Source organism: Myxine glutinosa, chromosome 2, assembly GCF_964187855.1.
Source record: "Myxine glutinosa chromosome 2, kmMyxGlut1.1, whole genome shotgun sequence".
NCBI lineage: Eukaryota > Metazoa > Chordata > Myxini > Myxiniformes > Myxinidae > Myxine > Myxine glutinosa.
The window spans coordinates 238888380-238901340 of NC_136262.1; the positions used below are offsets into that span (position 1 = coordinate 238888380).

The 12961-nt window shown below is 44.1% G+C and overlaps 1 protein-coding gene across 1 annotated transcript in view; it reads right to left on the reverse strand.

Moving 5' to 3' along the window:
- TNKS2 (tankyrase 2) overlaps positions 1 to 12961 on the reverse strand; it is a gene marked incomplete in the record, with an annotated part of 278608 nt that overhangs the window by 71069 nt on the left and 194578 nt on the right. Inside the window, 2 exon segments of the mRNA XM_078772377.1 lie at positions 5395 to 5486; positions 11375 to 11496. Coding sequence (XP_078628503.1) covers positions 5395 to 5486; positions 11375 to 11496 — 214 coding nt within the window.

Here is a 12961-nt window from a genome sequence, read left to right on the forward strand (position 1 = left end):
CATCGCAGACAGGTCGGTGTCTCTCTGTCTTCCACCACCTCCTTTCTGGTCTTGTATCCTCTGCTCTTTCCGTGCTTTGTTCACCCCACCCCAGACTAAATACGCCCTCCCCTTCCCAGGTTTCTGCAGGGCTCACGTGGTCCACCATCAACCCCATTCTGGTGAAAATACATAGCTCCAGGATCACTGCTCACCTCCACTCATTTGTTCCTCTTTTTCCCCCACCTGTGGAACCAACTTCCACATCCTCTTCAATCTCATTCTTTCCTCCAGGTCTCCAAGATAACTGTTCACCACCATCTCAGATCTTCCCAAATCCAACACCAAGATCCTTTTTCCCCTTGTTAACTCCACTCAAACCCCTCCTTCCAAATTTCCAGTTTTTCCTCCTGGAGTTTCCTTCTGTATCCATCTTGCCCACCCCATGCATCCTCTCCTACTGCCCATTTCTCTCCACACCCATTATTTGTCCAAGTCTCCTTCCTTTTTTCGCCTTCAACTCTGCTGAGCTGGTGTTTCCACCTCTTTCTAAGCTTCTTTTGTGTGCATCTCTACTATACATTTTGCATCCTGTTTTGCATTCTGTTATGTCCTGATCAGTTCAGTGTACTAGCTCCCACAAGTTCAGTGTACTAGTTTTCAGTACCACGAGCCTCGACTGTGTATACAAACATCGGAACAATAGCCCTGGCACTCACCTGAGGGAATAAACAGTACACTGCACAGACTAAGAGTATTTTAAACCAATTTCAATGGTTTCTAGAAGACAGGGCAGCATGTAGAATCATACTGACATAATCATAAGGCTTTAAACAAAGAAAAACATACCTATTTTGGGGGGAAACCCCCTCCTCCCCCAACCCCATATACCTACTAAGACCCCAATTTTTCTGATGCCTTAAACAAACATTGGTACATCATGGGTGATTAAGGTTGCAGTAAAGTTTCATCGAAATTGCATGTGTAGTTTCTGAGAAGAAAGCAAATACTTATTTTTGGGGGCAAACCCACCCCTAAAGAGGCAGATTTTTAAATGCCGTGAACATACTTTGGTACATCACAGGTGATGAAGGTTGTGGTCAAGTTTCATCGAAATTATGTGTGTAGTTTCTGACAAGAAAGCAAATACCTATTTTGGGGGATAAAAACCCCACATAAACCCCCAAAGAGGCAGATTTTGGTTTGTCGAGAAATGGTTTGTCGAGATTGGTGTGGAAGAACTTGACTGGCGTGCACAGAGCCCTGACCTCAACCCCATCGAACACCTTTGGGATAAATTGGAACGCCGACTGCGAGCCAAGCCTAATCGCCCAACATCAGTGCCCGACCTCACGAATGCTCTTGTGCCTGAATGCAAGCAAATCCCGCAGCAATGTTCCAACATCTAGTGGAAAGCCTTCCCAGAAGAGTGGAGGCTGTTATAGCAGCAAAGGGGGGACCAACTCTATATTAATGCCCTCAGGAGAGCCAGGAAACAATATCTCTCCGTTCTCAGGACCGAACTCTCTTATCTGTCTCCCTCTTCCAAATCCTGGTGGCGTCTGGTCAAATCTGTTTCTGGTGTTTGTTCCCCCTCCATCCCCTCCCTCACCTCAAATGGCCACACGGCTGACTCCGCACGTGAAAAAGCTGAATGCATCAACTCTGTGTTTGCCTGTAAATCTTGTGTCCCAAACCCATCCCTCTCTGTACCCACCGTACCCAGTCGTACCCAGCTGCTCCTGGGCTCTGTGTCCTTTCCTCCTGACAAAGTGGAAAAGTTTCTGTCAACCCTCGACTCTGATTCTGCAACTGGACCTGACGGCATCAGCCCACGGGTCCTAAAATCCTGTTCTTCCGCTCTTTCACTCCATCTCTCTGTTCTCTTCACCCTCTCTTTTGCTCAAGGTCATCTTCCATCTGCTTAGAAATCTGCCAACATCACCGATTTGCACAAAAAAGGTGCAAAAACAGATCCCAGCAACTACAAACCAATCAGCCTTCTCCCAATTATCAACAAAGTCATGGAATCCATCATTGCTTCAGATATGAAATCTTTCCTCTTCTCCAACGGCTTGATCTCTGATCATCAATTTGGTTTCAGACCTGGTCACTCTACTCTGGACATGCTGCTTCTGCTTTCTCAACAATGGATGGAGGTCCTCAATGCCAAACAGGAAATTAGAGCAGTCTCCCTTGACATATCACGTGCCTTCGATACGGTCTGGCACCCCACTCTGCTCACCAAACTCTCCTCTTTTGGTATCCATGGAAATCTCCACGCATGGCCGGCGGACTTCCTCTCTAGTCGTAGTCAACGTGTGGCCCTGAATGGGTTTCTCTCATCTCCTCTTCCTGTTCAGGCTGGATTCCCCAAGGCAGTGTTCTGGGCCCTGTGCTTTTTCTGGTCTTCATCAATGATCTCTCTGACTCTCTTGAAAATCCTCTCTATCTGCTATCTCTGAGGGCCTTTCACTCACTCACCGCCGGCAGGTAGGTGGTCTTTCTGTCTTCTACCGACTCCTCTCCGGCCTTGCACCCCCAGCTCTCTCTGTGCTCTGTCCCCCAAATATTCCTACAGGTCGCACAAGATCTGCCAGCAACCCTCTGATGGTTAAACTGCCGAAATCTCGGCTCTCTGCTCACCTTCACTCTTTCATTCATCTTTTCTCCCGCCTGTGGAACAAACTCCCTCACTCCCTTCAATCCCACTCCTCCCTCCAGGTCTTTAAAACAGCTGTTCACCACCATCTCTTATCTTCCCCCATCCAAAACCTTGATCTTCTCTACCCCTGCTAATTCACCCCAGATCCACCTTGTTCGAAATTCCAACTTCTTTCCTGGAAGTCCTGGCCGTGTCCATATGTTTTATACCTCTCCCACCCCCCCCCCTTCCCATGCCCCCGCCCCCCCAAAGCCCTCGCCCTCTCTCAGATCTCTCGATGTCTCCATGTCTGTCGGTCCCTGCTCTCAAATGTTGTGTTTGTGTCCTTCCCCCTCTCTCCCCATCTTGTCTACCGCTCCCGATGTTATATGTTTTTGTGTCGGTTTGTCTTTCTGTGTGATTAATGTTCCCTCTTTCACGAGCCTCGATCTTGTATACAAAAAAAAAAAAAAAAAAAAAAAAAAATCTCTTTGCTGATGACTCTACTCTCTGTCACTCCATTCTTCATCCCTCAGATCGGCAATCTGCAGCCTCCTCACTCTCTGCAGACCTGGACAAAATCACAGACTGGGCAAACAAGTGGAACATGTCTTTCAATCCTGACAAATCTCACACTCTTACGATGTCTCTCCGAAAAGACCGACTGGACAACCCTCCCATCCACTTTCTGAATAATCCTCTCCAAGAAGTTCTGTCACTCAAGCTTTTGGGTCTCACTATCTGCCATGATCTTTCCTGGGAAAACCACATTTCAAATCTGGCCTCCAAAGCCAGTCGCCGACTGGGCATCCTCCGTCGTGCGAAGTCCTTCCTTGGCACACCTGAGCTCCTCACCACATACAAGGCTTTCATCCGCAGCTCAATGGAATACTGCTCTCCCCTCTGGGCTGGTGCCCCTGCCTCACACCTAGCTCGTCTTCACGCTGTTGAAACCAAAGCATTCAGAATCATTGGAATCTCCCACGATGAAGCTAACTCCAAGGACCTCTCACTCACTCACCGCAGGCAGGACGGTCTTTCCGTCTTCTTCCGACTCCTCTCTGGCCTTGCCCTTCCCCCCCCCCCCCCCCCCCCAGCTCTCTCTGGGCTCTGTCCCGCAAATATTCCTACAGGTCGCACAAGATCTGCCTGCAACCCTCTTATGGTTAAACTGCCAAAATCAAGACTCTCTGCTCACCTTCACTCCTTCATTCCTCTTTTCTCCTGCCTCTGGAACAAACTCCCTCACTCTCTTCAATCCCACTCCACCCTCCAGGTCTTTAAAACAGCTGTTCACCACCATCTCTTATCTTCCCCCATCCAAAAACTTGATCTTTTCTACCCCCGCTAATTTCACCCAAATTCCACTTTTTGAAATACCAACTTCTGTCCTGGAAGTCCTTGGTGTCCTTGTGTTTTATACTTCTCCCCCCCCACCCCCCCCCCTTCCCACACCACCTCCCCCCAAGCCCTCTCCCTTCCACACATCTCCCTGCTCTCAAATGTTGTGTTTGTGTGCTTCCCCTTCTCTCCCCATCTTGTCTTCCGCTCCCTCTTTTTATATATTTTGTATGTCTGGTTGATTTGTTTGTAAAGTAAATGTTAGCTCTTTCACGAGCCTCGATTCAGTATACAAAAAAAAAAAAAAAAAAAAAAATCTCAAAAAGTTACGGGCGGATTTGGACGAAACCTGGTGAATGAGTTGGTTAAGCGACAAGAACAAGTGATTAGATTTTGGTTCAGGTCCGAATTCAGATCCGGCCTATCAGTGGATACAAAACAAACTGTTGAACATGGCTCTCTAACGAATGCTGTTGCAGTTACCTCCGCCACCAACGGTGGATGGAGGTTTTGTTTTCACCCCTGTGTCTGTCTGTTTTTTTGTTTGTGAACAAGATATCTCAAAAGGTTGTGGACGGATTCAGACGAAATTTAGCAGTAATGTCGCGTATGTGACAAGGACAAAATGATTAGATTTTGGTGAAGATTCGGATCCGGCTACTATCGTTTTTAAGTGATTCTTCACCATTGGGAGATAGAGCCAAAAACTATAAATAGCAGGATATCTCAAAAAGTTGTGGATGGATGATTTTTATTAAATGTGATTCTGTATTGTGATTTTCTGGTCTACTCTGGGATTTAAAAAACGTAAACTGTTCACCTGGCGGAGGTATGCTCTCTACTGAGTGCCGTTCTAGTTTTGATTGCAATCCTCATGGAGAGACAGCATTCAGCAACTGTGATGCATCACTCTATCCAGGGTGGAGTCATCAGTAATTTGGTTTTCAAAATAATCAGATATCTCTGATGCAAATCAAGAATCTGAACACACTGTCTTGTGGAACCCAAGTCTGAAAGGAAGCACCATCAAGGAGCACCTGCTGTTTCTGCTCATAGAGAAATTCAGACAACCACAGAGGAAAGTAGGGGGTCCTGAACACCAAAAGGAAAACTTAGAAATCAAGATGGTGCCGATATCCAAAAAAGAACAATCAATTGGGTGTTGAGGTGCAATCTAAGTAACATTTTAATAACGATGCATTTCAAGTACGAAACAAAATGGCAACAAGCAATTGAAAAAAAAAATGTTCACAGACTGTTGGAGAAACAAACAATAAAAAACAATAAAACAAACAATAATAAAATCTACGCTGAGTCTTGCTCTCAGATAGAACAGTACATACAACAACTCCCCGGGAAAGTGGTGGGGAAATAAACAGAAACAGCCTTTCAAAGGAGAAAATGTAGGACGCCATGCACACAAGCCTTACTCTTTCGTCTTCTCGTTTATGTTGGCTCCCTTGCGCAAAAGCACCTCAGTCACTTGCTTGCGCTTTGGGTACGGAGAAGCCCCAGCACAGTGCTGCAGAAAAATTTACAATGTTTAGCATTAAGCAAGTACATCTCATCTAAACACCGATTTAAATAGTCGCACCGGTCTCATCAAAACACACGCATTACACATTTCTGACAGCAAAGTTCACAAATACTTCAAAACATTTTTAAATGCACCGATAAGTTGTGTATATCACGTCTCTGTCCACAATTATGAAACCCACTGTGTCTTTGTCCTTTTTCTGAAGTGAGGCTTGACAGACAGGTAAACAAACAAAAATATATCATCATTCCACAAGGAAATAAATTAAAAATCTGGGGTTAATTAACCAAAGTTTCATGGCATTTGTCATGAAACTGTGCTTAGCGCAATGTGGTAAAAAGTCATTTCATTCCATTTCTACAGGGTTGGAAATGCCATTGTGAAAGTCTTGGCGATGGAAACGACAGGATAAAAAGTGAGTCTATAGAACACCTTACTCCATGCAGTGTTTATGTTTACAATTCAATTGAAATAAGATAATGATCTTAAAGGTCATATAAAAAATTCCAGAAGTTTACCACCATTGATGCAGTCTTGTACACCATCTTAATTAACATTTCCAATTCTACAAAACTGGAGGTTCTTGCAAGTGCCAACAAGACGATTTGTGTTTTACAGGGTTCAAGTATATATTTCAATTGAAGTAAAAATAGTTTTGAAGGTTGTTAAAAAAATAAAATTCAGAAGTTTTACCACCGTTGATGCACTATTTTACACCATCTTATTTAACACGTTAAATTAATTATTTGTGCCTTTTGTTTGTATCCATCACAACATCCTTAAAAGGAGTAGGTTTCCTCTTTGGAATGATTTTCAATTTTGTTTCACTGCCAGACAGACAGGCAGAGTAAAAATATTATCTCACTTCTCTCTGCGCATGTGCGATTGGGACGAATTCGGAGCCAAAGTACGGTAAAACTACAGTTTCATTTTCCGATTAATTGTTCAAGATATATAACACATTCAATTGAAATAAAGTTGTTACTTGATAATAAACTGACGTTTGTAGACGTACCGGTGGACAGAAATGTACCTATTGCTTAACCCTGATTTTCGCTACGCATGCGTGGGGTAAAACTCGTATGAAGTTATAAATAAGAAAGGGTATGCCTCCAACTCAATTTTGTGAAAGGGTGGGAGAGCTTCAATTTTGAAAAGGCAATGCAGATTGAATGTGTGTAGAACAAAATACATTAAAGTCTCATAACGGATAGTCAACCCTGGTGTTGGGCTAGTGGCTAGGGTGCCGGCTTAGGATCCTAGGATCCTGGGTTCGAATCCCGGTCAATCGCTGAATTAACGCCAGGGGGGTTGACTCAGCCTGTCATCCTTCCGAGGTCGGCTAATTGGCTTCCGAGGTCGTACCAGTTCACTGGTAATTCCCTGCTTGTCGTTAAAGGCGGCAAAAAGGGTTGGCGTCAGGAAGGGCATCCGGCCGTAAAACATTGCTTCAAAAAGGGGACCGAAAAACAACAACAACCACAGTTCCCGAAAAAAGGCCAACCCCCGCTTGCGGGGAAAAATGGCCTCTAAAGGTGGTTTTTTTTTTCTCATAACGGATAGCTAAGATGCATTGAATGGTCATTTATATTGAAGAAAATAGGGGCCATAACCCTGGGTGCTCACCTGCTAGAATAAAGCAATGTATTCCACAGACTAAAGGTATTTTAAACAGTATCACGGTATTTTAAACCAATTTCAATGGTTACGAGGAGACAGTGCAGCATGTAGAATCATATTAACATAAAGGTAAGACTTTAAACCACCAAATAAAAACATACTTATTTTGGGGAGGACCCCCCTCCCCCCCCCCCACATCCCCCCAACTCCCCACCCCTCTTAGATCTCCCTTAGTCCCCGATTTTTTAATGTCGTGAACAAATATTGGTACATCACAGGCGATGAAGGTTGTGATCAAGTTTCATCAAAATTGTATGAAGTTTCGGAGGAGAGAGCAAATACATATTTTGGATTTAGGGGGTAATCGCCTCTCCTCCACCTCCCCTCCCTTACCCTAGACCTCGATATTTTTTAAATGTTGTAAACAAACTTTGTTACATCATGGGTGATGAAGGTTGGGGTAAAGTTTCATTGGAATTGCGTGTGTAGTTTCAGAGAGAGCAAATACCTACTTTGGGGGGGGGGGGGGGGGCAACCCCCGGTAGACGCACTTCAGGCCCGACATTTTAATGCTGTGAACAAACTTTGGTACATCACGGGTGATGAAGGTTGTGGTCAAGTTTAATCGAAATTGTGTGTGCAGTTTCAGAAAAGAAAGCAAATATCTATTTTGGGGGGAGGGGAGGGGTCAAACCTGGACCCACGTTGGCCCCCCCCCCTCCCTCCCCCATAGACCACTGCAGACCTCGATTTTCTTAATGCCATGAACAAACTTTGGCACATAACAGGTGATGACGGTTGTAGTCAAGTTACATCAAAATAATGTGTGTAGTTTCAGAGGAAAAAGCAAATTCCTATTTTGAGGGGCAACCGCCATTAACCACCACCTTAGACCCGGATTTTGTTAAAGGCGTGAACTAAAGTTGGTACATCACAGGTGATGATGGTTGTGGTCAAGTTTCATCAGAATTTATTGTGCAATTTCTGAGAAGAAATCAAATACCTACTTTTGGGGGTCAAACCTGGACCAACATTGACCCCACCCCCCCGCCCCCCCCTCCCGAAGACCGCTTCAGACTTCAATTTTCTTCGTGCCGTGAACAAACTTCGGTACATCGTGGGTGATGAAAGTTGTGGTCAAGTTTCATCAGAATCGTGTGTGTAGTTTCAGAGAAAAAAAATCAAATTACTATTTTGGGTGGTCAAACCTGGATCCAATTTGACCCCCTGTAGACCCTCTTAAAACCCGATTTTTTTTAATGCCGTGAACAATATTGAGTTGCAACATACCAAATATCATTTTGCCAAGTTTGGTCACAATCCCATCAGCAGTTTTGGAGAAGATGTTATAAGTGTTTACGGAATGACGGAGCGCCACCGCATAAGCTCCCCCTGAACTATGTTCCAGTTGAGATTTAAAAAAAAAATCAAAATACTGAGATCATTGTTTCTTAATTTAGAACCAAGATAAACAATCTCACCATGGAAGCAACTATTCATTCAAATTTGCATCTGTACCAAAAGCACACCCTGTAACCTTGCCTCTCGACCCCCAACACAAATATATTCAGCAATATAAATGCAGATATTATCCTTTACTTATTCTGAATGCCTCAAATTAAATACCTTATGCAGACTTTTGTTACTAGTGACTAAGGAACCTCAGCATGTCACGATGCTGCAATTTTAAGAAATGTCCTCCAGGCAAATCTGAAATCCACGTATAAAATGCGACAAAACAGCAACAAGTGGATTATTTTTAAGCCCTGTATTCCTATTCCCTCATCTGCAAACTACCCACTTAACTTCAACCACCTTACCCATAATGTTAATCCTCTATCAAAGAACTAATTTACCAAGGAAACGATAAGGCATCCACTAAAAGAGGAGCTTATCCACCAAGATCGATTGCTGGTAATGCTGTGTGAAGGACTCGATTATTCCTAAAGTTTTCTTGAGAAGGCTTGCAAGCCTTGGAAATCGAAAAAGCATCGAAAGAAGAATAAGCTGCCAATACAAACCTACAGTTAAAGTGGACATGGTGTGTGCACAGTGTTTAAACAGCACTGCCTTCACAAATCCCACCAACAACGACGAACAGAGAAAGCAATTAAATCTCAAATACAGCATGTCCACTTCAACAATATTTCAATTACCGATTCATCCTTAGACCTTTATCACTGATGCACTGGAATGCACGGTGGATTCATGAAAAAAAAAAAAAAAGAGTTCATGCCACTCAAAACAAACAGCAAGCAACGTTTGGACCAGTGGAGAAGTGGAGTGGAGAAGTCGAGAAGTTTCTGTCAATACTCGGCTCTGATTCTGCAACTGGACCAGACGGCATCAGCCCACGGGTCCTAAAATCATGCTCTGCCGCTCTTTCACTCCCTCTCTCTGTTCTCTTCACCCTCTCTTTTGGTCAAGGTCATCTGCCATCAGCTTGGAAATCAGCCAACATCATCGCTTTACACAAAAAATGTGCAAAAACAGATCCTTGCAACTAGTTCCCCAAGGCAGTGTTCTGGGCCGTGCTTTTTCTGGTCTTCATCAATGATCTCTCCGACTCTGGAAAATCCTCTCTATCTCTTTGCTGATGACTCCACTCTCTGCCGCTCCAACCCTCATCCCTCAGATCGGCAGTCTGCAGCCTCCTCACTCTCTGCAGACCTGGGAAAAATCACAGACTGGTCAAACAAGTGGAACATGTCTTTCAATCCTGACAAATCTCACACTCTTACTATGTGTCTCTGAAAAGACTGACTGGACAACCCTCCCATCTACTTTCTCAACAATCCTCTCCAAGAAGTTCTGTCACTCAAGCTTTTGGGTCTCACTATCTGCCATGATCTTTGCTGGGAAAACCACATATCCAAACTGGCCTCCAAAGCCAGTCGCCAACTGGGCATCCTCCGTCATGCAAAGTCCTTCCTTGGCACACCTGAGCTCCTCACCACATACAAGGCTTTCATCCACAGCTCAATGGAATACTGTTCTCCCCTCTGGGCTGGTGCTCCTCCCTCACACTTAGCTCGTCTTCACGCTGTTGAAACCAAAGCTTTCAGAATCATTGGAATCTCCCACGATGAAGCTAACTCCAAGGGCCTTTCGCTCACTCACCGCAGGCCGGTAGGTGGTCTTTCTGTCTTCTACCGACTCCTATCTGGCCTAGCTCCCCCAGCTCTATCTGTGCTCTGTCCCCCCAATATTCCGACAGGTCGCACAAGATCTGCCAGTAACCCTCTTCTGGCGAAATTGCCAAAATCAAGACTCTCTGCTCACCTTCACTCTTTCATTCCTCTTTACTCCTGCCTATGGAACAAACTCCCTCACTCTCTTCAATCCCACCCCTCCCTCCAGGTCTTTAAAACATCTGTTCACCACCATCTCTTGTCTTCCCCCATCCAAAACCTTGATCTCTTCTAGCCCCGTTAATTCACCCCAGATCCACTTTTTTTTGAAATCCCGACTTCTTTCTTTCCTGGAAGTTCTAGCAGTGTCCATGTGTTTTATACCTTTCCCACCCTGCTCCCCCGCCTTCCCATGCCTCCTAGCCCCAAGCCCTCTCCCTCCCACGGATCTTCCATTGTCCCTGTTCTCTGCTGTTGTACTTGTGCGCTTCCCTCTCTCTTCCCATCTTGTCTCCCGCTCCCTATATTGTATGTTTTGTGTGTCCGTTTGTCCTTTTTTGTGATTGATGTTGGCTCTTCCACGAGCCAAAAAAAAGTAGAAAGATGCATGGCATGTCAAAAAGTTTTCTTCAACATAAACACCATTTCAAAGAACATTAGGATGAGATTTTAAGGAGTAATATCGTGCAGACGAGCCCGTGCATGGATTAATTGCAGCGGTAAAATGATAGAATGACTATGGAGATTGGAGAAAATAAAAGGTGGTTTGGGAGGTGCGGTGGGAGTGCAAGAGGAGATGGGACTGAGGGGAAAGGATATGCGATTTAAGTTCACCACTTTTGCTATATCAGACGTGGGGGAGGTAGAGTGAAAATAGTGTACAAATCCTCCCAAATGCATCAAAGTGAAGTATATGTATGGCACAGAAAGATGGAAGAATGCATACTGCCAACTGAGCCAGAAGCATCGCAGAGACAATGGGATAAAGCTGCCAAAAGATGGGGTGGGGGTTATGGGGGGGGGGGGGTAACCTTCAAACGGGGATATTGACAAAGCCTTTCCAGCAGTGCAAGTGCACAAGCAATTCCAGTAAAAGATGCAAGAAAGTGCATGTTGCCTCACCAGCGCTGTCTCATGGCTCTGAGGGTGCTTGAAGTTGATTATGTCCAAGCTTAAGTGCTTCTTTACTCTCGTCACGTCTGCTTCCCGAGCCGCCTGCAGCAGTGAATGCCCTCGAAACTCATCTGCCAAGAAAACACCGATTATGCGAGGACATGAAAAACGGGTATGAGATTGTGCCAAAATAAAAATAAAAATAAATAAATAAACGGAGATAGAAAAGACCATTTGAATGGGAATCAATATAACCAAATCTGTTAAATGGGCATTAAATATACCAAGAAAAGCAGGATGTTGCAGATTTCATTCATCATATTGTGAAAGCAGTAAGTAATGTGGATTGGAATACGATTTTACAACTTGATAAAGCTTATGTGACTAAATAGGCAAAACTAGCATGGCACTCAATAGAGTGCATACCTCCACCAGGTTGAACAGCATACATCTGCCAGGCTCCGCCAGGTTGAACATTCAGTTGGAAACACTGACGTCAGTGATGGAGTGTGTTGTTCAGCAGGCACCCATTTTGTGTGGATGCCCTTGGCGGTCACTTACTGGATGTGATTTTCACTAAATAAATTGTGAACAATCTTCAAAGTGTGTTCTTTCATCAACATCTTATATATTCAGTAAATTTACTTTTATTTCCACCATTGCCGTTTGAAATACAGTCACGATCTTTGGAGGACCCTGTATTACTTAGAACTCATTTGTGGAAGAAAAAGTGGGATTGGAAGGTGGAAGAGACATGGCAAAGATTTAGACATGCCCACTAAGCTGCCACCCTCCTCGTAATCGCACCTGACAAACAAAATTAACAAATTAATGGAATTTTTGTGAACCACAAGCCTTGTGTCGAAGCAAAGCACATAAAGGAAAGCAACAGCATTATTTTCACAAAGTTGCCTTCAAATTAGACACAAATAACGTCACCAATATACTATGTACAAGACTGGTGACAGCGAGGCGGTAACACCTAGGTTTGCAGTCTAAAAACAGTTTCATATAATAAGTTGGTGTGATGGTGGCATACAAGCAAGGTGTTGCATCATTAATGATTTTGTCCTTCACCAATAATGTGAAGGCAGCTTATCTCCTTACAAAAATAAATATTAACTAGAATGGCACTTAGTAAAGAGCATACTTCCGCCTGGTTGGCCATATCACTCAATGGTGAAGAATCACTTTAAAAATTCTACGAGACGGATCCGGATCCGGATCTTCACCAAAATTGAATCGATTCTTCCTCGTCACACATACAACCTGTCCAACAAGTTTCGTCCAAATCCATCCATAACTTTTTGAGATATCCTGCTGTGTATCGTTTTTGGCCCTATCTCCCAATGGTGAAGAATCACTTTAAAAATTCCAGTAGCCAGATCCGAATCCGTATCTTCACCAAAATCTAATGATTTAGTCCTTGTCACATACGCTACATCTCTGCCAAATTTCATCCGAATCCATCCACAACTTTTTGAGATATTTTGTTCACAGACAAACAGACAGGGGTGAAAACATAACATCCATCCCCACCTTGGTGGCAGAGGTAATAAATAAGGGATACAGCACATCCAATAATACTCGTGAAAT